The sequence below is a fragment of the Morchella importuna genome (assembly GCF_003444635.1).
Source record: "Morchella importuna strain M04M26 chromosome Unknown Morimp01GS013, whole genome shotgun sequence".
NCBI classification, from domain to species: Eukaryota; Fungi; Ascomycota; class Pezizomycetes; order Pezizales; family Morchellaceae; genus Morchella; species Morchella importuna.
In genome coordinates, this window is record NW_025763410.1 from 311,667 (window position 1) to 338,182 (window position 26,516).

The 26,516-nt window shown below is 47.4% G+C and overlaps 7 protein-coding genes across 7 annotated transcripts; 3 read left to right on the top strand and 4 right to left on the bottom strand.

Moving 5' to 3' along the window:
- Nucleotides 1-6,568: 6,568 nt before the first annotated feature.
- Nucleotides 6,569-6,907, bottom strand: LAJ45_05005 (uncharacterized protein; the record flags this gene model as incomplete). Its single annotated transcript, XM_046114579.1, has 2 exons — nt 6,569-6,797; nt 6,885-6,907. 2 exons carry the CDS (start codon nt 6,905-6,907, stop codon nt 6,569-6,571), a joined length of 252 nt encoding a protein of 83 aa, XP_045972128.1.
- An 867-nt stretch (nt 6,908-7,774) lies between these two features.
- On the bottom strand, nt 7,775-9,454 carry LAJ45_05006 (uncharacterized protein; the record flags this gene model as incomplete). The annotated part of the gene is made up of 3 exons (XM_046114580.1): nt 7,775-9,003; nt 9,075-9,236; nt 9,439-9,454. The coding sequence occupies 3 exons, from the start codon at nt 9,452-9,454 to the stop codon at nt 7,775-7,777; spliced, it is 1,407 nt and encodes a 468-aa protein (XP_045972129.1).
- Nucleotides 9,455-10,308: 854 nt separating this feature from the next.
- Nucleotides 10,309-10,757, top strand: LAJ45_05007 (uncharacterized protein; the record flags this gene model as incomplete). The annotated part of the gene is made up of 3 exons (XM_046114581.1): nt 10,309-10,406; nt 10,500-10,620; nt 10,686-10,757. 3 exons carry the CDS (start codon nt 10,309-10,311, stop codon nt 10,755-10,757), a joined length of 291 nt encoding a protein of 96 aa, XP_045972130.1.
- Nucleotides 10,758-13,650: 2,893 nt separating this feature from the next.
- LAJ45_05008 (uncharacterized protein) lies at nt 13,651-15,033 on the top strand (the record flags this gene model as incomplete). Its single annotated transcript, XM_046114582.1, has 4 exons — nt 13,651-13,951; nt 14,007-14,112; nt 14,174-14,768; nt 14,863-15,033. The coding sequence occupies 4 exons, from the start codon at nt 13,651-13,653 to the stop codon at nt 15,031-15,033; spliced, it is 1,173 nt and encodes a 390-aa protein (XP_045972131.1).
- A 384-nt stretch (nt 15,034-15,417) lies between these two features.
- LAJ45_05009 (uncharacterized protein) lies at nt 15,418-18,327 on the top strand (the record flags this gene model as incomplete). Its single annotated transcript, XM_046114583.1, has 7 exons — nt 15,418-15,457; nt 15,525-15,665; nt 15,726-16,060; nt 16,115-16,267; nt 16,326-16,949; nt 17,003-17,891; nt 17,945-18,327. The coding sequence occupies 7 exons, from the start codon at nt 15,418-15,420 to the stop codon at nt 18,325-18,327; spliced, it is 2,565 nt and encodes an 854-aa protein (XP_045972132.1).
- A 1,001-nt stretch (nt 18,328-19,328) lies between these two features.
- Nucleotides 19,329-20,862, bottom strand: LAJ45_05010 (uncharacterized protein; the record flags this gene model as incomplete). Its single annotated transcript, XM_046114584.1, has 8 exons — nt 19,329-19,345; nt 19,402-19,657; nt 19,711-19,857; nt 19,915-19,989; nt 20,041-20,337; nt 20,402-20,473; nt 20,540-20,571; nt 20,646-20,862. 8 exons carry the CDS (start codon nt 20,860-20,862, stop codon nt 19,329-19,331), a joined length of 1,113 nt encoding a protein of 370 aa, XP_045972133.1.
- Nucleotides 20,863-23,343: 2,481 nt separating this feature from the next.
- Nucleotides 23,344-25,529, bottom strand: LAJ45_05011 (uncharacterized protein; the record flags this gene model as incomplete). Its single annotated transcript, XM_046114585.1, has 6 exons — nt 23,344-23,556; nt 23,632-23,730; nt 23,798-23,947; nt 24,016-24,994; nt 25,061-25,235; nt 25,445-25,529. 6 exons carry the CDS (start codon nt 25,527-25,529, stop codon nt 23,344-23,346), a joined length of 1,701 nt encoding a protein of 566 aa, XP_045972134.1.
- Between the last annotated feature and the right edge of the window lie 987 nt (nt 25,530-26,516).

Consider the following 26,516-nt stretch of genomic DNA (forward strand, 5'->3'; position numbering starts at 1 on the left):
CTACTATTACTACATACTACGCTACGTTACAGGTACTGATAGAATCTCCGAGACCTTTTTTCTTTGCATTATTTCTTTTCCGCCTCCCCTTTCGGTGAAGGAGCCTTTTGACCTATCAAATTATCGCACATCCCTCACTCGCTGTGTCTCCACTTTTGGCCTGCAACTGCACAACTGCACAACTGCACACTAGTCTGCTAGCACCAGGGCATCTGTGCTCCCGGGCGATCTGCCACCACCCTTGTTACTGCTTGCTGCTTGATTCCCCCTGACCTACCATACCAGGCCGGCCTTGCGGTTGAACCTCGCAATCTATAAAGTCTCTCTTGCACCTCCAAGTGCGATACCTCTCTCAATTTGCCGTCTCAGCTTAAACATTGGAAGCAGCATCTCCAGAAAGGACCTGATCCGAGTGTATTGCTTTTCTGGATTATTACGTCACGAAAATAGCACCCTCGAGATCTATATCTAACGACTTAATTGCTACTACTACTACTGCTACTACTACTGCTGCTGCCATTACTATTATTACTGCTATTATCTACTACCAACACCACTACCTATTATCAATACCACCACCACCACTATCCACTACCGATACAATAACAACCCCCCCAAATTCAAAATGTGCACCCGATTCACACACATCTACACATGCGGCCACTACACAACCTCCACAGTCACGTGCGCAAACTCAAGAACCGCAAACGGCAAGTGCTCTGTATATAAAGAGAAAGAGCTCGACCACGAATACGAATGCGACGACTGCGAGGAGGAGGAAGCCGCGAAGCAGGCTGCATCATCATAGATACTGTTACGGTCAATGGGGACGGAAGGGTGGGGGAGAAGGAGAGAGAAGGGAGATTGTTAGATGCGGTGTAACGGGCGTCTTGGGTTGATTTGGTATGTTGGGTATTCTAGCTGCAGAGAGGAATATCACGACGGGAAAATATGCTAACGGCTCGATTAAAGATCAGATTGTATGCGGCGTTTTTTTCTTCTTTTTTTTCCCCCCTCCTTCGCAAATTTGTTATACTTCTTCTTCGGAGGAATCGACGGAGACTGGTCTAATGGGGATCCAATTTGTTACCGCCCTGACCTGCCTTTTTTTTGCCTTGTCTGCCGTCGGCACCAGCACCAGAATTTTTTTTCTTTCTCCCACGTCCTTTTTAGCAGCCAGCCCGCGGGAGGATTTGGGGGGGGGGGGGGGGAGGAGAGAGCCGGATTAATACGATATCATCTTTCTATTTCTGTATCTCTTTTACTTAATTTCCGTGTTTTATAGTTATAGTTATACCGGTGTTTTTTCCCCTTTTTTCTTCTTTTTCTTCAATTGTGAGTATTGAATCTAGGCCCGGGAAATTGGGGGGGAATTAGGAAGAGAGAGAGAGAGAGAGAGAGAGAGACGGGGGTTTAACGGAGGAGTTTTTTTATTTTTATTTTTATTTTTATTTCTCTATGACATCTGTTTTTCTGATCTGCATTACATGTTTTAAGCGCGGGAGTTTACAATATCTGTTTATAAAAAAAAACCGCAGGAAAGAGGGGTCCGGTTTGGGGGCCAAAATTTCGTCGGTGTCATGGGGGGAGGAAGGATGAAGAGATCAGAGGAGGGGGGGGGAAAAATTAAAAGGAAGAAAGTCATCTTTAATATTTCGGAATCATCCATAGTGCATCCATCATCAATCGCCCCGGGGGGGGGGGGGGGGGGAGAGCGGGGAGCGGGGAGGAAGGAGGAGGAGGAGGAAGGGAGTGGAGGGGGTTTCTTTTCTTGGATCTCCCTCTCCCCCATAGTGCGCGGGCAACAAAAGTGACTTTTAGTACATGTATTTGATTGATTTTTTGTGTTGTGCCTCGAGAGTCACTCTGTCAATCAATCCCACACTAGTCGGCCGCTGATCACGATCAGACTCACAACTAGCCAGCCAACCAGCCAGACAGCCCTCCACCACCACACACCACATCAACACCCATGCTCGTTTCCACGTGCGCAGAGCAGATATTAGTGGCAGATCTCACTCACATCAACGGTCTAATTCTGGCTTTCCTCTCTCCTGCCAGCTTGTCTGTGTGTGTGCGGTAGGGTGTGTGGCCCGCTGCTAACTAACTAACTGCAACTAACCAAGCCCAACTGCACAGACTAATGCTAACTAAACCACCACAGCAACTAAACCTCTTCAATCCTACAACTAACATGGTGCTTGAGGCCTACTAGGCCTAACCAAACTAGACCGACCAAACGAAAAGTCGACGTGGCAGGCAAGGCAGCAGGGCAGAAAGCTGGGGAAAAGCGAGTTTACACCTCCTCCACCACCACCATTACGACCCCGGATGGTGGCGGTGGGCTGGCTGAAAGGACGGGGACGGAGACGGCGATGGCGATGGAGATCACGGCTAGTAGTGGACTGGCGGGCTGTTGATTGGTAGAGTAAAGTGTGTTTGTGACATTGGTTGTGCACTGGGCAGGCAGGTAGACAGGCGAGACAGCGCCTCAACGACCTTTTTTTTGATATCGTGATATGAGTAGTTAGCGGAGAGAGAGCACGTCCACTCACCCGCCCATTCGCTCGCCTATGTATTATCAAGAGAGAACCAAGGGGGCAGAAATCAATCAGATTTAGAGCAGATGCCAATTGAAATCAAAGGGCCAATGCACCCCACTAGCTACTACTTTAGAGTCGCTAGAGTAGACACTAGAGTACTACTCTACTCTGTCCTAGAGACTGTAGTTTTGAAATCCAACTGGCCAACCCGGCGCCGCTACTCTGCTTTGCTCTACTCTAGTCAATGTATGTACGTATACTCTAACTATAGCTACAGCTTGCACAAGTCTTCAGGCCGGTTTGGCTAGTGCGCTTTGTCGATGAGATTCAAGATCGCAGAGTAGAGTAAACTCCACTTTCTGATCCCCGCCGCTAATTCCTGCTGCGTGGTCGCTGCACTGCATTACTAGCGCTACTCCTAGAGTACCTGCCATCCTGTAATCCTCTTTGCCGTCGCCCATCACATAGCTAAACAAACGAAACGACCAAAGAAAAGTAAAAATAAAAATAAAAAAATAAAAATTCGAATCAAACGGCCTGAAAGCGGATGCACAATAATTTTTTCCTCTGCCCTCCTACCCTACCACCATCACCACCTGCTGTCCGTCTGTCTGTCTGTCGTTCGAAAAGAAGGCCGGGCTGCATGCATGGCTGCGAAATCAGCTGATGATAACGATAGCAAATAAGCGGTAGGTAAGGTTGGTAGGTGTCGTTTTTTTCCCTCTCCTCTTGCTTGCTTCCGGCCACCACACCCATACACCGCATGCATGTAGGTGCTCGATTCTAGTTACGAGTAACTTGTGTGGGTGCGGTGTGGAAGATGGAATATATGGATGGTAGAGTACGCTACGCTGCCTAACGTACCGTACATACTCGGTTACGTTACGATGCAATGTTTCACCGCAGTAGCAGTAGGCTAGAAACGGCCGTCTGCTCGATCTGCACCGCAGACGAACCGAGACATCGTGGAGCACAGCAGACAGACGGCTAAATGCAAGGGGACCCCACGCGGCTATTGGGCGGCTGGCGTCTGTGTGGGGTGGCGGTGACAAGGGTTAGTAATCAACCGCGACACTCCGCGTAAAGCTAAACGCGTAACGTAGAGTGCCAGCTGTCGCTTCGCTTGTGCTGCGCGAATCAGGTTTGCTTGGCTGGGGTAGTTAGTAGCAGTAGCGACCCTAACTTAATTACCCTGTACCTTGCCTTACACCTTGGTTGTGGTGTACTCTACCTTCTTTGGCTTCTTTAGCCAGGGGTAGGAAGGTGTACATACAGCTCTACAGAAGACCTGCTCTAGACCAGATATGCTACTTCCATTCATCCTTCTGCCTCTGCCTCCGGGAGGGAAGCGGGGTATAATTCTACTTAGTGACCGTAGATAGGTAGGGAAGACGGAGCCGCAAGCAGGATTGGGTCGTGGCTTCCGCGCGGTGGTAGATCTAGATGGAGGTACAATACCTTAGCTACGTATACGTACTCTACCCTTGATTGAGTGAGGCATGAGGCAATTTTGGAGATGAAGAGTGCATACAAAGAGTATATCGTGTTTAACTACGTACCTGTTCCCCGCATCACCATCATCATCGTCATCATCATCATCATCACAGTTAAGAGCAGCGGTGTAGCAGTAGTATGTAGTGTAATTAGAGTAGTACTCTACTCAACGTATTTGGCAATAGTAGTACTATGTAGTACTGGCCATGGTAGTACGGTGGATCACTGGGTAGAGTAACAACGGAGATTTACCAACGAAACCAGCCACCCCACCCGACGCTCTCGCCTCTCCGCCAAAAGCGGTAATTCTGGAGAAGGGCAACACTCTGGATAAGCGAAGAGAATAGAATGCAGATCATCGAAGATGAAGAGAAAAAACACCCTTCCACATCTGCATCCCCCGGTTGAAGCATGTGATGAGGTGGCAGCCGTCAGCAGCTGCAGGAGACAGAAGAGGGCGAGGCAGGTACCGCTTTTGCGGTCACGGGTATGGGCTGGGCGTTATCGCCATTCTCCATTGATTGCATTTTCCAGGTCCCCGCCGGAAATGTAGCTTGGATGGGACGGGGGGGGAAACAAAAGAGCTCATATTACACGGAGTCCGGGAATCACCGTTTTCTACCTACTAGAGTACATACCTGTCCCCGTAGGTACTTATCTACAAAGCAATTAATCTAACACCCGGCCACTCTACTGTCCTCCGTAACTACATAAACTAACTCCCAAGCTTTCTTGCACCCCCCATGCAGCAGTCCGTCCGTCGGTCAGCGGTCAGTAGGGCAATATCCCCCCCCCCCCCCCCCGCGACGTGGCCGTGCATTATATTAAGTCCGATCTCTAACTGGCCGTCACCCTTCCTCCTCGTCCTCCTCCCCAGCCACAGTTTATAGTGCTGTGGAGTCGAGGAGATTTTTTTCTTTTTTTTCCCCTGCATTAGTTTTTAATTTTCTTTTTGACATGCCTGGCATGGGGGGTGGGGGGGAGAAAAAGAGTTATTTTTCTCGAAGCTTCGATTGGCGCGGGCGATTAGCGAGATCTATGGCTGGCTGGCTAGTTAGGCAGGTAGGGCGTCTAGTAAATAATATGGAGCTGTAACTGCAGTACTAGTAGTAGTAGTAGAGTAATGGTTTCCTGTACCACCAAACACCCATAACGTAATATCAGAATCAACAGCCTACCATAAGAAAATCTCGTAGGATCATATACGCGTCATCTACGTAGAGTAGCCTCTTCTCTGCTGCTCTCGTAACCGGCAAAAAACACACATGCCAGCCATCCAGCCAGCCAGCCAGCCAGCCAGCCAGCCAGACGGACGGACGGACAGGCAGGCACTCGCAAGAGTAGCTAGCTGCAGCCTTACCGGTAGATGCGAATACGGACGAGGCGATTTAAACTACCTGCTTGCTTGCTTACATGTGCTGCACTTGTGCTGCGTATGTGCATAATGTAGGGTAGAGTAAGTATGTGGGTAGAGTTTATGTGCGTTACCTCACGGCAGTTGCGGTGGTGGTTGTGTATGTGCCTATGGATGTAGGTACATGTAGGTATGTCCTACAGGTAGAGTATGCTCTACATATACCTATGCCTATGCCTATGCCTACATGATACAAGATAGAGTACTTAACCTACTCTACCCTATCCGACAGACAATGCATCCTCATCGTCTCGATGATACTGATGATATCGATGTTGATGATGGAGGGTGAGGGATGATGATGAAACATCACCTACCTAGCCTAGGCTGCAATCCCTCTGATTGAGCCGGAGCCACAACGCAGCCTTCCGATTGAGCGATTGAGCGATTGGTTTGTGCCGCTGGCCCTGCATATATTAATTGTATCTAACATTTCGAGCTGAAAAACCCGGGTGAAGAAGAAGAAGCAGGAGCAGAAGAATCTGTTTGCGGCATTTTTTTTTTTATATATATGTATGTATGCTCGACATACCGGCCGGTCAGCTAACTAGCTACATGTGCTATATATTTCTTGTCTGCTATAGCTATGTGCTAGGGGAGGGAGGGAGGGGGTGTTATGTGCAGGCAGTGCAGTGCAGTGCAGTACATACGGGGTACATTATTGAGATCTACGTTCCAGAAAAGACGTCATGATGGGGAGGATTCGTCATGTCACGCACTTGAAGTCGTGATTTTGGGAGGCATGCTAGGTAGAGTACTATGGAGGCAGGCAGATCTATCCTACTATAGAGATCGTATCGTGTATCCCTGGCGATGTTGGTAGTGGAGGGGGGTATATTTTGCACAATACATTTGATGAAACGAGGGCTAGAGTATGTGTGTGTAAAGTAGAGTACGTTTTTGATAGACACCCCCCCCCCCCCCACTTATACGCCCACTAACACGCCCACACCCGCCCGTCTACCCACCTACACGCATGATCGAACTCTGGTAGCTAGCTGGTTCGCCCGTCCGTGTTAGTTATATGTAGTCTTATTAAGAGCCTGATCCATCCCCCACCAACTACCAGCCCACGAACCCCCCCACGGTACGTAATACGTCAGGTAAGTAGCAAAGGCTACATGTGGGTATGTAGGTACTTGGACCCCTGTTGATGATCCGGGCCGTGCCGCCACCTCTGCGGCACAGGGTTTGGTAGCACTGCCGCTTTTGAATTAGACGCGGTTTCGGGGGGTGATGAGGCAGTGATTAGTAGGTAGATTAGCTTGTGAACGTGACCAGGGGGGCTAGTGATGTTGATTAAAGCTTGTTCCTGAGGGCAAGTAAAAAGGTGCGTGTCATGTGATCTGCAAATATTAGTAGCAGAAGCAGAAGCAGAGCGCATCGCATCGCGGTCAGAGGTCAGAAGTTAATGTCACGCCACCTGTACATACGGACAATAATTATGCACGGTCATTTTGCAGCAGGCAAGCAGTGTGGATGTCACTTGATGAGCCGAAGCACACTCAGGGGGGGTGGAAGGGAGGGTTGATCCTTGTCACATAACGCAGGTCCCTTTTCTTTTCTTTACAGGCGTGACTGGCGATTGGACTGGCGAACACAACGCTTGATATGATTTGCTCCACGGTGGATTTGGTGGCGGCCGGGGATGGGGATATATCGGCGATTTCGGGATGGGCATGCGTGTCTGGGCCCTGGTACTTCTATGTGGGTGAGAGGTGTAATCCTGGGTTTATCTTTATTCTTTTTTCCTGGCTTAGCTTTGGTGGACAAATCGGGATTATTACCCTATTATGCGGAACTGAAGGTCAAGAGTGGGATCCAGTAGATGTTAGAGGGTTGAAAAGGAAAAGAGACAGGTACCTACTATTATTGTTCTAATCACCCTATACGTCTCTTGAGTTGGAGATAACCATGGACCCCCCTTATCAAAATTAGCTGGGTAAGGCCGTTATACTGGAAAAAGGACATGTTGTAATATCCGGCACGGAAACGTTCAAGCTCGCTCCCTCCGTCCCGGTTTTGCTTTTTGGTTGATAGACACGTAACATAAGATGGATACCCGGATCAATTGATTGACAAAGGCTACATGTATTATCCGATTATTCAAACACATGTGTAGTAGAGTAGAATTTACTTTCAGATTATCCGGGCCAACCGGAGAAAAGAGTTCAATGGCCCGGTACCTTGCGTACATTGCTCTCCTCCCGGAAAACCGCATACCAAGCGGTGTGCGGTCAATGACCCTGTAAATCCAAATCGCTGACGCCTGATCTTAGCTGCAGGAACCTTTTTTACTTTTCCTTTCGAACCAAGGGCCGTTCTATTCTTCCTTCGTCTCCCTCTGTTGATGCTGTACGCCCCCCTGATTCACGGCCCCCCGCAAACCACCGAAGGTTAATACCTCACTGATCTTATCGACGCCCGCAAAGAGCATACACAATCTGTCCACGCCCAACCCCCATCCGCCCGTCGGTGGAAGGCCCCACTCGAGCGCAGCACAGTACACCTCGTCAACGCCTCCTTCTACCTCAGGGGTAGAGTTTTCTTCGTCCTTCCATTGAAGCTGCATCTGGAACTTCCTCCTCTGCTCAATGGGTGAATTTTCCTCCTCGTAGGCATTGACAAGCTCCTTCCCACCGATAATGAGCTCAAATCGTTCAGTCACCCTCCGGTTATCACGGATCGAGGTTTTAGCCAATGGTGAGAGGGCCTCTGGGTGGTGAGTGATGAATGTCGGTTCCTGACAAAGCGGCTCAAGATAAGTTCCCGAGAGCTTATCTAGGATTCTCGGCACGGTTGGCGACTCCGGCTCGGCAATGCCTAGCTCCCTCATCAGGCTTCGCAGCTGTGCCCTGACGTCTTCCTCCGGTTGCGTATCGAGATCTGGCAGTGGCTTCCCCATGGCCTGTTCGAGTGCAGGAATGAACTCCAGCCTCTTGAAGGGTGAGTCAAAGCCAGTCTCAAGTTGGTCTAGGTTCTTGAATTTCTCCTCTTTCAGCACTCGAACCTTCTGTGCCAAGGTGGAGAACAACGTTTCGGTGAAGCCGAGCAAGTCCTCCAACCCGGCATACGCTTGGTAAAACTCGCAGGTGGTGAACTCAGGGTTGTGCGTGGCGTCGATGCCTTCATTCCTGAATTGGGTACCAATCTCAAACACCCTGTCCATGCCCCCAATCACCAGTCTTTTCAGCCACAGCTCCGGTGCGATCCTTAACGCGAGCTTTTTACCGCGATAAGCCGTCGCTTCGGTCAAGAAGGGCCTAGCTACTGCGCCACCGGCTTCTTCTGCTATGATGGGGGTCTGTACTTCTACAAAGTTACGATCGAGGAATTGCTCGCGGAGGTGCTGGATGATGTGGGACCGCAGCCGGAGGATCTGTGTAGCAGTCGGACTGACCATGAGGTCAATGTGGCGGTTTTGGTGGCGTTTTTCCTGGCTCAGGATCCTTGTCGGAGGTGTGTGAAGACATGGTGATAGGACATCCATATGCGCTTTTGCGAATAGCGATAACTCGCCGGCAGGTGTGCGGCCGGGATGTCCAGTGACGCCTTCGTACAGGAGTGAGGTGTCAGGCATCGCATATCTAGAACAAGGCCTTTGAGATGAGGTGAGTACTAACTAACAATGTCTCCGATCCTGGTTAACATGGCAGTATTGCGGAAATCATCAACACTTCCACCGACACGGCTATAATTAAAGACGGCCTGCAGCTTGGCGCCGTCTTGGACGAGGTCGTAGAATATCAACTTTGATGATACATCTCTGTAGTTGTTTATTCTGCCTTTGACGCATAAGAAAAACATGTACCAAAAGCGAAGAAAGAAAAAGAAAAAGAAACTTATTTGCAAAAAAATAAAATTGGATTCTCATTTACAAAATTTCCCATGATTTTTGTGGGGTTTTACAGCAATAATACATGATATCGCGTATGATTTCCAACTGCGTAGAAATTATGAACGAAGAGCAATGGGTACGGTACACACCTCTAACTGTAATCATTTGTGTGTCATCTATTACTCCTACGTCTATTGCATGGAAATTCTTTGTGAATTCTTCAAAACTTTGTATTTTCCCACTGTTATTGATCCGTGGATATAGATCGATGTTGCTATCTTGAAATTGCTTCCGTCTAGCCTCAGGCAGCAATTCTGGCCTTGATGTAGCAAGAGAATTGCCCTTTTTCTTCGATGAATAGAGCCTTATTAGTCCCGGGAGTGTCGGCACAATCCTAGATCTGCATATTGGTAGGACTGGCCGGACAGCCCGAAGACTTATTGGCGCCATTATTTTGTATTGAGTTTTTTTCTCGCCCCTTCCTTCCTATGATTGGATGTTTATGTTAGAAACAGGTTATCATATGAGTAAAAAAAGGGATTGATAGAAGATGTGATATCGGGTGCAAGTCAGAGAGAAGATTATAGCTTAGTGAAGTCACACGCCAGCCTTGGAACGAACTCCAAACCAGCATCATTCGCAACGGTTCTTATAATTATGCTCATCACGCGTTGAGGGGCAGATAGATTAAACAAATGAAGCGATGGATTGATTGGAGGAAGGGATAAGTACCTGTTAATGAATTGATGATGGGATTGATGATGGGGTGTGTGATGGTATGCGAGAAACAAAAGAAAGAGAAAAGAGGAGGTGTTGAAGATTTTAAATTGGAAATCCCCTGTGGCTGGCGTACAAAATGGTGGGTGTGGGGCGGCGGTGATAAACCGTTAGGTTAGCCACACTCTTCTTGGCATCAACGTCAACCTTTCAACCCCAAACAAAAAAAGTTCACCACCAAACGCCCTCGACTCCACCTTCCCCATACTTTCAAGAAAAAATTATAACTAAATAGTAACATAATGTCCTTCCTCGGGTTCGGCCAGCCTCAACCAACGAGCGCGCAGAAAATTGCCGCTGCCAAGCAGGAATTGGAGATGGTTACTGATATGTTCAACCGGTATCTTGCCCCCCCACCCCCACCAAACATCCCCGATAACGAGCGTTCCACGCGATATGGCACTATGGTTCAAGTACTAACTAATTTTTTTAGCTTGACACAATCTTGTTACAAGAAATGTATCCCGCCTAGCTACCAGGAGTCAGAACTCAACAAGGGCGAGTCCGTTTGCCTAGACCGATGTGTATCTAAGTTCTTCGACGTAAACAACAAGGTACCTCCCCCATAGTCACTCCACCCAGATCACGGGCGAAAGTATCTAATAAGTTTTTCAAAAAGGTCACCGAGAAGATGCAGAGCCTGCAGGGCCAGGCAATGGGCGGTGGACGTGCTGGCGGCTTCGGGGCATAGAGAAAATTATAGACTTCCAATTGATCTCTATCTTTTTTTGGGGGACCTTTTCCGCATTTCGATTTGGGGGATTACCGTCGCGAGATGATATATACCGTGGAGGGGAGGCAAAAAAGACGGATCCTTCTCCATTCCCCCACCTCACTTGCCATATACTGTATACAACAGGCGTAGAAGAGAAAAAAAGGGGAATTGTATATTGTACATTATCATCATCATCAACCCTCCCCTTACCTTATCTTACACGCGCCAACTGCAGGATTATCGCCCTTTGCCATTGGTGAGAAGTATTTCATCCGGTCATTGCGTGGAAGGGAGAACAAATGGGATGTGAGGGTGTCAGATGCCTTCGCTTATGTGGGACATAGTGAATGGGCAGATGTGCCACGCTGGCCATCTCGAACTGTCTTGGATGCCTTATTGGATGGCATATCTAACCACTAGCATGAAGTGTCGCTCTTATCTAGAACGAGGCCTCGCCGACATGGTCTTCCTCCGGTCGGTTTCATGGTTTCGATTGCAACATTAGGAATGCTCAGGTGATAGGAAGACTATTACACTAGCGCATGCCAGGACTGAAGTCTTCTATGGTCGTGAAGGGTTTAATTGAAGATTTCTCTGCTTAACAGATATGACTCCATAGTATCCATAAGGACCTCATGATCACACGGATCCTGTCCAGGGACCCCGGGAATACCTCTACAACCCACACATAAACATACCAAATCCTAGGCGGTAAGTCCCCACGATCGAGGTGTCCTCCCCGCAGTTGTAGCCCCCACTGCGCCCCCACCAACAAGGCAAAAAAAAAAAAAAAAAAAACCTATGGCTTGAGAAGCTATGGTGGGTAGGTGTGTAAACTTCGGCGTTTGCAGCCAATCAATCTATAGGAATTGGGAGATCTACTCCCATAATGGTACTAGCGCCTAGCCTGACGGTGGAATTTTCTCTAATTCCCATACAAAAAAAGTTCCTCTGAACACACCCACCCCCTATGCCTTCTCGCGCCATAGCAAAAACATAAGCGCCCTGCGCATGGAAATTTCTCCATGCTAAACACGGCCCAAAATTTGGAACTTAAAGAGTTTGTCACTTGCCAAGAGCATTCCGTACAGGGTTCGTGGATATTGTAGACTATAATCATGATGTATCACTCGCTATTATATACTACAGTGCCTATTCCCTTTAAAGGACTTCTAACAATAGGTTTCGTTACAGGAGTTGTTTCTGCGGGGTACTTGGGTGGGAAGATAATAGGACTGCGATTTCTCGTCAGGGTTGCTGTACTATAATATCACTCATCCTTTAAAACCAAAAACGTTAACTGGCACCTAGATGCGCATGCGGGATTCTTCCTCAATTAGCTTGCTAATGGTTTTCGCACTACTTCTAAACAGTATAAGCTTCTTTATTGTCGACTCATCACGAAGCATTTCTATTGGTTAGGATATATAGTCTATATACATACCACAGATAGAAGCAGATATATATGTACAGACAAAGAACTATTCCAGAAATAGGACCCGAGAATACTGGGAAGGGAGCTGACATCGAAAGGGCAAACACTGGCAGGTAAAATAAATTGCGGGTATAGTCTTATATCAACCTTGATACATGTTAATATTAAGACTAGAACTCGTGCGAGCGAGGGGGGTTCAATATGCCCCGCAACCCGACCCCGATCACGAGCCAGGCTCTAGTGTGGTCCATGAGCCGGCTCGAGCTTTCGGCTCGAACTTTCGGCTCGAGCTCAGCGAGCCTCACCCTCCAGCGAGCCTGAGCCGGCTTGAGCCGTTTTCTTTAAGGCTCGAGCTTAGGCTCGAGCTTGATCTCAAGCTCAGTTTACTCGCTCTGAGCTAGGCTCTAGAAGCCATCAAGGAAGCCAGTAGGAGATTTATGCCCACTAGAATGCTGAGTTAAATAATAAATCTTTTCTCACGGTATTACTCCATGAAATGAAGCTTATATCTGCCATTTTACTACGCTTAGTGTAAGAATAGCCTGTTTTTTTCATCATTGACCACCGGCTCGAGCTTATATGCCGGCTCGAGCCGGCTCATGGACCACACTAGAGCCAGCTCATTGAGAAAGAATTCAAGAACTGATATAACTGTAGAATTACTCACATGATACAGTGCTTACACGATCAGACCGGACCCGACCGATCCTGTTATTCACCTAGGAATTAATCATGGACTGGACGCGCCATTACATGTCCCAAGGACCTAAAGGCAAACACACTTTCTCACCCAGTCGCTCTTGGGAAGTACTCGGACTAGATGACGACGTTGAAAGCTTCTATTCGCCCACTGCATATAAATTTGCGCATTCCACTTGTAGTATCTATTGCTATAACAACCAAGAAATGTTAGCTAGCATTGTAAATGTGCGTGCGTGACTCTAGATCTTCCGAGCATACACAATGGTAGATGAATGACTTGTTATTTACAAGAATTCTAAGTGGAATATTTACTTAGTAAAGGTTTGATATGATATTTACGGTGTCCGATTGGCTTGGATGTTGCAATAATAATCTATTTTTTTTTTTTTTTTTAATTCCAAAAAATGAATTGATCTACTCGAGCGGGTTGCTCTAATACTCAAGTAGCTTCCTGTCGAAAAAGAATAACTACTACACAAGGAAATTTTATTATCGGTGGAAGAGACGTCAAGAAAAGTTCGAATCATAAAGGGTCACTCAGTATTTTGAATCATAGGAAATCACTCAGCCTTCGACGTAGTACACTTGTTACGTTAGGATTCACCGTCATCTTGAATAAGGCCATAGGGTTAGGGTTATCAGCGGTAATCTCCGTCCTGACAAAAAAATCTCTAGGCCTGGGCTGCATGTAACTCAACTGGCTATTTACTGCAAATGATCCACCAAGAAAAAATGCCCCAAATTCTCAATTCCACTTCTAGCTCAAATCTATCATGTCCCGAGGGGACTTACATTTACAATTTTGCGCCAGCAAATCCCGACTCCCTCGGTGCAATATGCTCAGACGACTCGCTCCGACTGTTCTCGCCCGAAACGCTGGCGCTGCAGAGAACTTTTGGTAAAATACACGACGGTGTAAGGTGTTTGAAAGCTGTGGATACGAATATACTGGCGACAGCTGGATTGGACGGAGCTGTGAGGGTTTGGGATGTGAGATCACAAGCGGACAAGCCTGGTATGGTTTATAAGAATGGTGAGATTCCCACGGAGCTCCAGCTTTGGCGATAGCTATTAACTACGTAATGAAGTCTCGAATGCTTCAGTTCTAAGTTTGGCGGTCAATGCGGGGGCATATGTGTTGGCTGGGGGAACTGAACTCGTGGAGGGCAGTCGCATCGCGAGAGTTGTAATATGGTTTCTCCCCTTATTGCACATTGTATCGCTCGAGGGAGATTGCTAAATGCGCAGAGTAAAGGGATCTTAGAACTGCAGATACAAAAGTGCAGTATACAGAATCACATAACGACGATGTAACAGAGTTACAATTCCATCCCACCATGCCACACATATTATTAAGTGGGTCAACAGACGCATTGGTGAATATGTACAACCTGCTCACCCCGCCATCTGCGACCAAAACTACACCTGACGATGATGTGGACGAAGCACTGTATCAAGTCATCAACCATGGGTATCCCATTCACCACGCCGGGTTCCTGACCCCATCAAATGATATCTACGCGCTATCGGATGACCAGAATTTGGGAATGTATAAATTCGTTACGGAGATTCCAGATGATGAGGAAAAGGTGTTAGAGGAAGCAGAAACTAGGAGTTTTGGTGACCTGAGGCCAGGTTTGGGGTGCGACTACATAGTCGATGTTGTGCAGCATAAAACTGGTGGTGGACTGATAGTTTCTGGAAGCAATAGCAACCAGTGGTTGGACTTGATACCACTTAGAAAAGCAGGCGAAAACATTGGTGGATGGCATATAGTGGGAGAGGATGGAGTAAGACTTAATGGAGGGCATGGTGAAGAGGTTGTGCGGGTTATATATTTGGATGACAAGGTTGGTTTTATTCCTTTTCATTTGCTAATTCCTATATATATATTGGCTCACCTATATTGGGACGTTTACACTGCTAACGAGGGTTTCCTTATAGCTGGGAACAATATATACCGGGGGTGAAGATGGCCTCGTGAAGGTTTGGAAAGAACCAACCCGGGGAGACTCGGATGTTGCCTCAAGCAAAAAGGAGAAAGCCGAGAAGAAATGGCTGAAAGAAGAGCGGAAAGAGAAGAAGGAAGCCAAAGCGCGATACAAGCCTTATTAGCTATTGCAGAGAAATATTAAGGGAACAAAGAAATAATAATACAATCCGGCCGTAGATGGCGTTTCTACAAGATTTTTCAAGAATCGATAAATCAAGAACAGGGAGTGTTGTTCATGGTGAAGTGGCCACGTTTTGGCAGAAGTGGCTGCCCGTTGTGGTTGTGGCATCTCATGTTATCCGGGTTTGCGTGATAGCAACCGCTGCGACTTCTCTCCACGTAGACCTCTTCTCCTTCATAATTCGCCTCATCTGTCCAACGTTGATGACCTGCTACGTTTCGCTTTTCCTCCAGATATAGTCTGATTCACAGCGAGAGAGTAATTCTCCTCGTACCTTTCGTTCTTTCCATTTGTTCACGTTCCTGGGTGGTGGAAGTAACTAGCCATGCAGCGGAAGTGTAGATCGCGAATATGGATGTTTCTTGGTATGTACGGTGGCTTCCCTCAACCCCACCACCACCTCATGCTGATGAACCCCGCCGAGCTGCCCAGGTGTGCTATGTATGCTTGCTGTTTCCGTAACAGCTCAACGAGACCGAAGTGAACCATTGGTCGCCCTCCAGGGGCGCCATGTTCAGGAATCATTACAAGAACTCTCTACTCCCGAAGCCGCCGAGGGATCCGATCCTCAAAGTAGCCCCACCTATCCATTTTAACGAGAATATGCAGTGATTAAACGAGTTGCGTTCTCAGAAATACAGGCGGAGGCCCTCGTCCACGAAGCTCTAACCATCCTCCGAACCCTCGACCCGACCCCCATACGATCGCAAGTAGGGACGACCGAAGCATCACGATTGAATCTCTACGGGAAGGTGTTATATTATGCGAAGAAGGCAGCGACAATAATCTTGGTGCACAACCCGGCGTCTCTAGAGGAGCCCGTCGATGCCCCGCCAAAGCAAGCTGCACCAGTGGGCGGGACAGGGTTATTCGGGAAAAAGTTAAGGGCTGCAGTTGAAAAGTTGGAGGCTGCAAGGGAAATCGGGAAAAATGAAGATGCGATGTACTTGTTGGCGCAAATGAACTTCGTATGTTTACTCTCAATAGGACTGCAGGAGAATTTGGGGCTGATTGGTTACTAGTACGGAAATTGGTCGCATCCTAGGAACTATCCGCTTGCCTTTACAAGATATAAGGAGCTTGCAGACTTGACTGGAAACGCGACAGCCCAAAGCGTAGTTGGTTTCATGTATGCTACTGGCATCGGTGGTTCTGTCGAGAGAGACCAAGCAAAGGTATGGTGGATAGAGCTCATATATGTACCTTTTGAGCTTTGATATTAACTAGATACAGGCTCTACTATACCACACATTTGCCGCCTTAAACGGTGATAGCCGCTCGGAAATGACAGTAGCTTTTCGCCATCACATGGGTATAGGAACCCCACGTCACTGTAACGATGCTTCTTTCTATTACAAGCAGGTTGCCGATAAAGCGATTGATTACTGGAGGTCTGGCCCGCCGGGAGGCCACAGGCTGATCAAGAATGCCTATAGACTTGCAGATGATGAAGGTGGTGTTTACGGCGAGGGCGCTTCAGTAATATCGTCCGGTATGAACGCGCTACGTCGGGGAGCTACCGCAAATGACTCCGGGAGAGATTTAGATGACATCCTTGAATATTTAGATCTTATGGCACGAAAAGGGGATTTGTCCGCCACATTTACTCTGGCAAAATTGTATTATGATGGATCAAGGAATCTCCCGAGGGATGTTAGGAAGGCAAAGAGATACTTTACAAATATCGCAAAGCAATACTGGACTCGTGATGATAAAACGATTTCTGGAGGACCGCCAGGACTGGAAAGGCTTGCTGGAAAGGCGGCAGGATACATTGGGAAAATGTACCTGAGGGGAGAAGGAGTTACACAGGACTTTACGCAGGCAGCGGAATGGTTTGATAGAGGAATCAAGACGGTACGCTCCCAATATCTATGTATATCGGAGTTTCTTGACTAACGTTTTTTCAGGGCGATGCAAGTTCACAGAATGGCCTGGGGTACATGTACCTCCATGGCTATGGCCTAAAGATAAACCGTCAAAAGGCAGCTGATTTTTTCCAGGAGGCTGCTGAGCAGGACCTTCCTCAAGCACAGGTTAATCTTGGTAAACTCTTCCTCGAACAAAATGAGCTGGAGATTGCAAAGCGCTATTTCGAGCTCGCGGCACGCCACGGAACGCTGGAATCATTCTACTATCTTGCTGAGATTTACAATGCTGGACTCGGAGTAGAGCGTTCTTGCCTGATGGCGACTGCTTATTACAAAGTCGTTGCTGAGAGAGTTGAGGATATGCATAGTCCTATGGCATGGGCGAATAAAGCATATCATGATGGCGACAGAGAAAGCGCATTGATTGGCTATATGATGGCCGCTGAGCAAGGCTACGAGGTTGGACAAGCCAATGTTGCATATCTCCTTGATGAAGAAAAGTCAAGACTACCATTGAGGCAATTGCTGGGTCCTGAGGAGCCGAAGAATCCTAGAAACCAGGAGCTAGCATTGATATATTGGACTAGATCAGCGAAGCAGCAAAACACTGATTCACTTGTAAAGATGGGAGACTATTATCTAGCTGGTATTGGGACTGAAATGGACTACGAGAAGGCTGCGCAATGTTATCAGGCTGCCAGCGAACTGCAGGCCTCTGCACAAGCTTTGTGGAACCTTGGATGGATGCACGAAAACGGCATTGGAGTCGAACAGGATTTCCATCTAGCCAAGAGATACTACGACCATGCGCTGGAAACAAACCAGGAGGCATATCTACCGGTTACCCTGAGTCTGCTCAAGTTGAGGGTTAGAAGCTTTTGGAATACGATAACTGGGGGCACTATCAACGCCATTGGCGCAGACCCGGGTAATTAGTTCGCGTGTTGATTTGAAGCACTCATCTGTTAACAGCTTGTGTAGATCCAAAACCAAAACAACGTCCCACTCTCAGCGAATTCCTCAAGAAATGGTATGAGGCCACTCCCGATGATTACGGTGACCCAGAAGATATCTATGGTGGCAACAACGCTGGAGATGATACACTTGACACCCACGTCCCTGGTGATGAATTTTACGGCGAATTTGACGAGGATCTTATCGAGAGCGTTATCATTCTGGTACTTGCTGCCGCTGTGGCAATATTGGTGTATTATAGGCAGCTACGCCAACAAAACTTGGCGAGACGGCAGCAACAACAGCAGCAGGCACAGCAAGCAGGTGTCATGCCAGGTGGTGCACCAGGAGCGGGATTCCCGCAGCCACCGGGAGCCCCTGGATTTGGTGCTTGGGGAATACCGCATTAAAGGGCATCTGATATGGATGGCCAGTTTTTTTTTTTCCTTTTTTCTTTTTTCCTTTACTCTCCATCGCCCTTCCAAACTATGTTATGGTATCTGTTTTTGGTGGACCGGTGGCTTTATATTGCGTTAAGGTTGTGGGCGCAGGCAAAATTAGGCTGTTTTGAACAATGATGGGATTGTGTATCATAGATATGTAGGCCGTTCACTGTTGTAATTTACGTGGACTGGACGACTGGTTTTTTATTCTTGTTTTTTGTGTCCATTGCAGATCTATATTTTCTGGCTGGGAAGCAGGCGAAATTCCAGCAGCTCGGATTTTAAAAGGTCCGTTGACCAATAGCACAAGACAAATCATCTCAACTACACGTTCGGGTATTGAAGGGGGTTTCGGGATATTCGAACCCAAAGCAAGGTTGTACATTCGAGGTTCCGAAAAACATATCGAGCCATGGTCACAAGCTTCGAGAAACAAGCGTAGAATTCGGGTACTCGTCTATATCAACTGTATACATGTAGTAAGTATATCGAAGCAGAGGGGAGGATGTAGCTCTGCCCGTACTAAATAAAGCCCAACAAGCAAGGATTACCCCGAGTGATATCCCATGCACACTAACCAACATTGACGTCATTTCACTGCTATATTGCGAGAGACATCACAAGCTTACCACACCGGGACTGATGATTCAGCAGCTGGGTATCCAGACAGAGCTACTACACATTAACTACATACAAGAAAGAAGAAGAGGAAAGGTATAGTAACTATTTGGGTTTTTGTTTTAGTGGGGGGACGTTCGTAAGCTAGGGATTGAGAGGGGGAGAAGAAGCTAAGCAAGGGAAAAAAAAAAGAGATAAAATCGACAAATGCCACCCGAGTCTAACCAGACCGAACCTTTGCGTTCATGGAACCTCTTAATACCGAACAAACTCCCAACCGACCAGGGACACCCATAAGTAGCACGAATAGAAATTGCATTACGTAAACCCAATTAAGGAAAACGCAGATGCTATGTCCTCACAAACGCTACAGAGAGCGTCAGTACCTTGAAGTCTTAAGTAGGTGGTAGGGGGGAAACTCACTGGCATCAATCTGTTTGACCCTTGGTAGTGCCAACTTAACCTTATTCCTATATGTAGCAGCCGCCTCCCGTTGCAGTGGGTTCCCCTCGAAGTAGACGGTTACGAGATCCTCCATGCCTGAGAGCTCCTTCTCAACTTCCTCGAAAGAGGAAAGTTTGTTGTTGCTTGCCCAGAGCTCCTCAATGTGAGGTAGGTGTGAAAGGTTCTCGAGCTTAGAGATTTGGTTATTTGAGATATCAAGGACACGGAGGTTTTTCTGATGTCTGTTAGTCTTGAGTGGATCGATATATGTAGGGACGGGAGACGAACATTGTTTTCAAGTCCGGATATCTCAGTGAGGGCGTTGTGTGAGATGTAAAATTCCTCGAGGGAAGTGAGATTCTCAAGGCCTTCGATTTTAGTAAGGCGGTTAGATTGGATGGAGAGAATTTTAAGATTGGTTAATGTCGATAGGTTCTGCAAATATCATGGTTAGCAGCAGCTCTAAGAGCTAATAATCACTGGCTCATCTACCTTCAGCTCTGTAATCTTATTCTTTCCCAGCCACAACTCCTCTAATGCTGTCAAATGGTCGATATTTTCAATTTCCTGCCACACAGTCAGCATTTCTTACCCAAACCGGTAGAACGCATCCCCTACCCTAATCCTATTTGCTCCCAACTCCAGATTCCTCAACACCGTCATGCCCTCCAATCCCTCGATACGCCCAATTCTATTCTGTACAAAGTACAAGTTCTTGAGACCCGTAAGGTGGTTTATCCGCTTGATGTGCTTGATCTTATTGAATGACAAATCCAAGTTCTCCAGCTTCGTGAGCTCCTCGAGACCGTGGATGTGGCCGATCTTGTTATCGTAGAGATCCAGGTCTACCAGCGTCCCTCCAAGATGACCGAGCGCTTCTATGTCGAGGATGTTGTTCTGGCGGAGGCATAATTTCTGGCAGTAACAGTAGCTGTTAGGATGGCGGCAGGAGCAGCAGGAAGAGAGTGGGGGTAAAAACCTGGACTTCCTTGAATCGTTCGAGCTTCAGCGCTGTGATGGATGAAATTCGGAGGTGGACGAGCTCGATATCCTACACCAGGTCAGGTCAATCAGCCCCTCAATTCTCCAGCAACCCTTTTCACACACACTTGCATACCTCAACGTCCGGTGGGTAATCGTCAAGTAAATCTAAGCGATGGCTGTCAGCAACCCAACCACCATCGTCACTCCACATCTCAAAAAGCAAAATAGTGTGCACCAACCTTCGTCGTCCTCAATGACATCAACGGGAACATCCTCATCCTCTGTTTCCTCGGCCTCACTCGCGATAACCGCTCTGTTGCTCTCTTTGGTGCCATTCACGGTAGCCAACGCCTTATTATCATCGTTCCCACCCTCGTTCTCGTTCTCATTCTCATTCTCATTCTGGCCCTCAACCACGGCAGCCTCCGCTGGCGGTTTGTTGTCTTCCTCAACCATTTTTTCAGATTTCTTGTAGGTTTTTGTTGCTGTTTTTTTTTTTTTGCACTGGAAATACCTAGCTTCGCCGTAGAGTAGTAGCAGCTACCTAGCTTCCTGAAGGTACGGAGAGCGGGGTATCTATAGGTTTGTTTGTAATTTTTCCGTAACGTAGCCCCTCCCTATTTCTCCGATAGAGATGATCGCTGCAGCTGGGCGAAACTCCGACCAATCGGCTGAGAATGGTCGATTCGGTACGTAGTCAAAGTATTTTCCTGCTTTTTGTTGCTGTAGGTAGTCAACTAAACAGCGGTTAATTGAAGATTCGCTGCGCTGGTCTGTCCCTCCTTTGCTGCTGGATGGATGGGAGCGTGTTCGTTTTTTTTGTAGGTGGGTGTGCGTGTGTGAGTAAGAAGAGAGAGGCTACCTAGGTACCGATACTGGTTATAGATAGTCTCATAACGTGACCTGTCGAGGGTGTTTAGCTTTCTGCACTGTCTAGAGTATGATATGTATCTACTGGCTTCTGCAAGGGTCTTTCGCTACTGCTTCTGCTAATGCTTCTACTGCTACGCTACTTCAACTGGCCTTGTTCTACCTTCTAGGCTCTCAATCCCACCCATGTTCATGTCATGTCACATCCATCCACATCTTGATCGTGTGAGTCCGAATGGTTTGGGTTTGGGCACGCACTCGTTCATCCTCTCGCGCTGGTTTCTCCCCCGCAAAATTGAGGGAGGGATAAGGGCATGGACATGAGCATGGCATGGTGGTGAGATCCATGTAGATTTCCTCGACCGATTCTAAACCCCACCTGCCTGTCTGCCTGCTTGCCTTGCCTGCCGTATGCTATATTTCCCGGGTCGTAACTGTCATAGTCGGGAAATAAAGTTGTTTAGAATGGAGAGCACACTTCCATATTGCCATCCAGAGAAGGGGGAAAGAAAAAAACGGGTATGGTAATGTATATATATGTATGTTTGTATATGGGGTTACACCCTCTACATGCTCCTCACACAGCTAGATGAAGATATATATATGCGAATGCTGCTTTTTTTTTTTTTTTTTTTTGGATATACTGTACTGACAATCTCTTCTCCCGCCTTTCTTTTCCACACGCATCCCCCCCCATCTTTCCCTCCGCGCAACATCCCCATCACAAACAGTCACCGGTACCCTCGCCCCATCTCCATCCACAACTCCCCCGTGGCTATTACGAATCCTTTCCCCGGGCCCAATTCGAATCGCGGGGGGAGAAGAGAGAGGGGAGGGAAAAGCAGATACAGAGAAGAATACTAACCCAAAAAGCAAAAAAAGTATATAAAGCGAAAGTAGAAAAGAAGAAAAAAAATTCACAGCCTGATATCACAACATAATTTTTTTTCTTTCTCCCTTTCGAGGGAATGTGCAGAATATAGCCTTGAGACAAGACAACGAAGGAATTCAACGGAAGGAAAGAAAGTGAAAGAATACCTTCCCCGCCTCCCCCCTCCAAAAAAAAAGCCATCGAAGCGACTATATCGACCCATTCTTTGACCAAATGCAAAAGAAAAAAAGTGATATCTACTCTACTCTAGGTAGCGTATATAGGGGTGCGGTATTCCCTAAAGAAAAGAAAAGATTGCGGACTAAAACGAATTGTCCGTACTGACCCCACTAAATGGAAATGGTACGTTTCAAAAACAAAAAGTCGACCCATCCGCAAAAAAAAGTCCACTACCCGGTATGTCATCAAAAAAAGTCAAAGCATCCACCCGCACCATTGAGAGAGAGATAGGGAGAAGATTCTACACCACGGAAGTATGCAGGAGTGGTTGTAGTACTAGTAAGGTAGAGGTGTTTTGAATAGATACTACACACAATAGGTAGAGAGAGAAAAAAGGTAGAGTTAAAAAGGGGTTAATAAGTATGCATCCTAATAACAGGAAAAGAGAGAGTTCAAAGAGGTATAGTGGAAAAGAAAGAAAATGAGGTACAGTAGGAAAGGTGAAGTGGGTTAGATACTAAATTCAAAACATTACAAAAGAAAAAGAAAAGAAGACGGAGAAAGAAAATGGCAGATAGCCAGCTTAGTAGGTGACTCTGCACCATGTGCTAATAGCACTGAACACGACACAAATGGTAACAAGCACAATGAAAATTGAAGACGAATGAAAAAAAGAGTGATAAGATCGACAAAAAAAAAAAAACACGGCTAGAAATAACCTCGAAAGAAAAACCACAAAAAAACAAAGACCCGTGCTCCTGGCAATTATGACAATCGTATGATGAAGATTCCCCAGACGTCAGGGCACTCCTATCGCCCGTCCGTTCCTCCTAGTGGTATTTTTTATATTTACCAATCCTCCTCTTTCTCATGCCTTTTTATTAGAATCCCACTTTTGTTGTTGATCTGTCCAGGACAATGCAGTGTGCAGACAGTAGAAGAAACGCCGATCACGTCGCAAGAAATACACACAAAAAGAAGTATGCGTCAACGGATTTCTAAAATTATCGTTGTGCTTAAAGTGAAACATCCAAAACCAAAGTGACATCGTTCACATCCTGTGTAGATAGATCTTCGAGAACTGGAATCAGGTCGAGAAGCTCATTATCGTGAGCATCTGAGAACCAACTGCTAATCGGGACGGCGTGTTGGGGATGGAAGATATAACTGGTAGGCGAGTTATCGATGATAATGGTGTCTTTGAGATCACGACCAAGCTGAGAGAGATCCTAAAGAAAGAAAAATGTTAGATTACTTATGTGCGCACGCGGGGGATGGGCGAATTGGTCCGTGCGAAATTTTACCTTAACGTAATTGCCTTGGTGGTTAAAGCAACTCTCTCTGAAAAGCCTATGATGGACAACATGGTGAATGTCAAGCTGGTCGAGCAAAGGATCACCGTACTACAAAGATGTTAGTGGCGCTCGAAAAATAGACAAAGGGAAACAAAAAAAGAAAAAAGAAACCCACCTTCGAAACGGAGGCTGTGAATACAACGACTTCGTATAGCTCTCCGACTCTCTTCATGAACTGATCGACACCAGGTCTCTTGATAACATAGACGTTATGATAGTTACCTTCGATTTCAACCGGGATGGTAAAATCGGCTTGATGCAATACCTATTGTGGCAGTTAGTATCCAGGATTACGATCGGATAAACATCGCATCGGCTAGATCTCTATATTACCTTGAAACTACTATGAACCAGGGTCTCATCCAAATCCAGAACCAAGCACTTCTTTCCCTCGAACCTGGGTGCGATAGGGGGTAGTAACCACTGTTGCCTATCATCTGCGGTAGGTGTCTGTACCAACTGGACCGCACCTCCATCCTCTGATTCATTGTCCGCCTCCTCGGGCTCTTCCTCGTGTTGGGGCGATTCCGTACGTGGGGGCGGCAACTCGATGGTAATCGGTTTTCGGACTTCTTCGGTCGGGGGAATATCTGCTGCTGCCGCATCTTTCATCACAACGTCTTCCTCCTTTTGAACGATAGGCGCTTCTGGTGCCTTTTCGGGGGATAGAGCAGGGCCTGGTTCTGATGTAGAAATGTCATCTTTCTCATTAGAAGGTCCAGTTGGGGTGGGGGCCTCAACGGTGACCGTAGGTGCATCCAACAACGGCAGCCTTCTTTCATCGCTCGCGCCGCTGGTTTCAGCCGCAGACTCATCCTTCACAATGATTTCCCGCCCAACAAGCACGTCACCATCTGTCGGCTTGATCTTGTCCCCGTCCTTCTCCTCGACAACTGGCGCATTTAGTACGACGGGAGGTACCGCAGAGCTCTCCGGCTTAGCCTCACTATCTCCAGCTTCCGACGCGATTTTCTCGTTTATCACGGCATCCTTCGATTCGCCGATACTGCTGTCTTTTGCGGACGTTCTGGCGTCTTTCCCGACGACCGGAGTTGCTCTTCGAGAAGGTACTGAACCGGGCCTTATTTCGGCCTTGCGTGAGCCCGGGTCATTCTCCCCTGACGAACCAGCACGACAGCATAGGAACCCAAAGAACCTCCCTATTCCCCCCTGTTTTGGGTTTCGGCCCCCTATCCCTGTGACACTACTAGCCTTGCTTCCTCCACGTCCTCCCCTTCGCCTCTTCCGGCTGTTGGTAGAGGCTGCGTCTGCGTCTGGGTCTGCGTCGCCGGATGCGGTAACAGCGGTACTACTAGTGGAGGTGGGTGACTGTTCAGCAGTATTCTTGGTAGACGATGTCCGGGTAGGGACTGCCAACAGAGAGTTTCGCTTCTGCGATACGGAAGCGTTGTTATTAAGAGCTGAAGGGGGTACTTCAGTTCCAACAGTTGACGCCGAAGGCGGCGGCTTCGCAGTAGCAGTCAATGATGATGTATCATCGTGGGATGATGAAGGACCCGATTGAATTGATGAATTGGGGTTGGGGCTCGAGTCTATGTATGGCAATATCAGTTAGCTGGTGTTGGACCAAATGAAAAAGAAGCTTCGATCGGGAACGATGATCGGAGAGAATGTGGGGGAGAAGAGATGGATGTGAGGCAAGGAAAAGCTGCGATGAGATGAGATCGGAAGGGAAAAGTGAATGGCGGGGAAAAGGGAATAGTGGTGGGTAAAGAGGAAAAAGAAGGACTAGTCGACGCACCTGCTACATTATCTTGAGCTTTAGACTCATGCGCCATTGGGACGTCCCCATTCCCGTTCACAGATACTTTTTTCTCGAAATCCATCTTTTTGTAATGTAAAAGTCTACCACAACACTTCGTCTAGAAGAATAGAGGGTGAAGAAGAAACGAATGAAGAGAAGAAAGGGAACGAAGAGAAGAAAGAAGAAAAAAGCAGCTTAAACTCGCGAAATGATAGGATTGTATTCACGCCCTCCCGTTGTTGTTTCCTAATTCCTTTTCCCTTCTCGCTTATCCTTGGCTGGAGATGGACCTCTCGATCTCCTCCCACGCGCAGGAAAGTAGAAGAATAAATAGAATAAACAGAATCACCCAGGCGATGGGGGGGGGGGGGACCTTTTTTATCTCCTAGAAACCGGAACTAAGAAGAAAGATTCTTGACGAAACAAGACCTTTGAAGTTCAGCCCCGGTGAAGCGAAAGCAGGGGAGAAGAGAGAGCGACCCGGCTGGAACAACCACGTTAGAAGAGGTTGTTGAATAGGAGATTGTTGTCGAGGGGAATGGAGCTCAGTCTTGATGGGAACAGAACGGAGAAAGGAAGGGAAGAAGGAGGGGGGGGAGGGCGGGAGGAGGAGTTGGTGATGGGGGGGGGGTGTGAGAAGGTAGAAGTGGTGGGTGGATGCGTTGTGATGGTCGCGGTGATGGTCAGGAAATGGAACGACCTGACGATGAATTAGAGAGTGAGAGAAGTTTAATGAGCGTCGATGGGTATTGGGTGTGTTTTCTGATTAGGTGACAGCGCCAACGAATGGGGCACGGCTAAAACAGCAGGGCTGGGGGGGGCCAAAGGGTGTAAAAGAGAGGTTCCAGGCCGGTATTCAATTTTAAAAAAAAAATGGATGAAAAGGGAAAATTATAAGCGAGAAAGAGAAAGGGCGATATAGAACAGAAGGTAGAGTTATAGCTACAACGATAACCCAACAAGCTGGCTGTTACCTGAGTGATGGCAGCAGGATAACCGTTATCCTACAATTTCCGATGGAAAGAGTAGACGCAGAGACAGATTAGGCAGCAGCAACAGAGGTTATTTG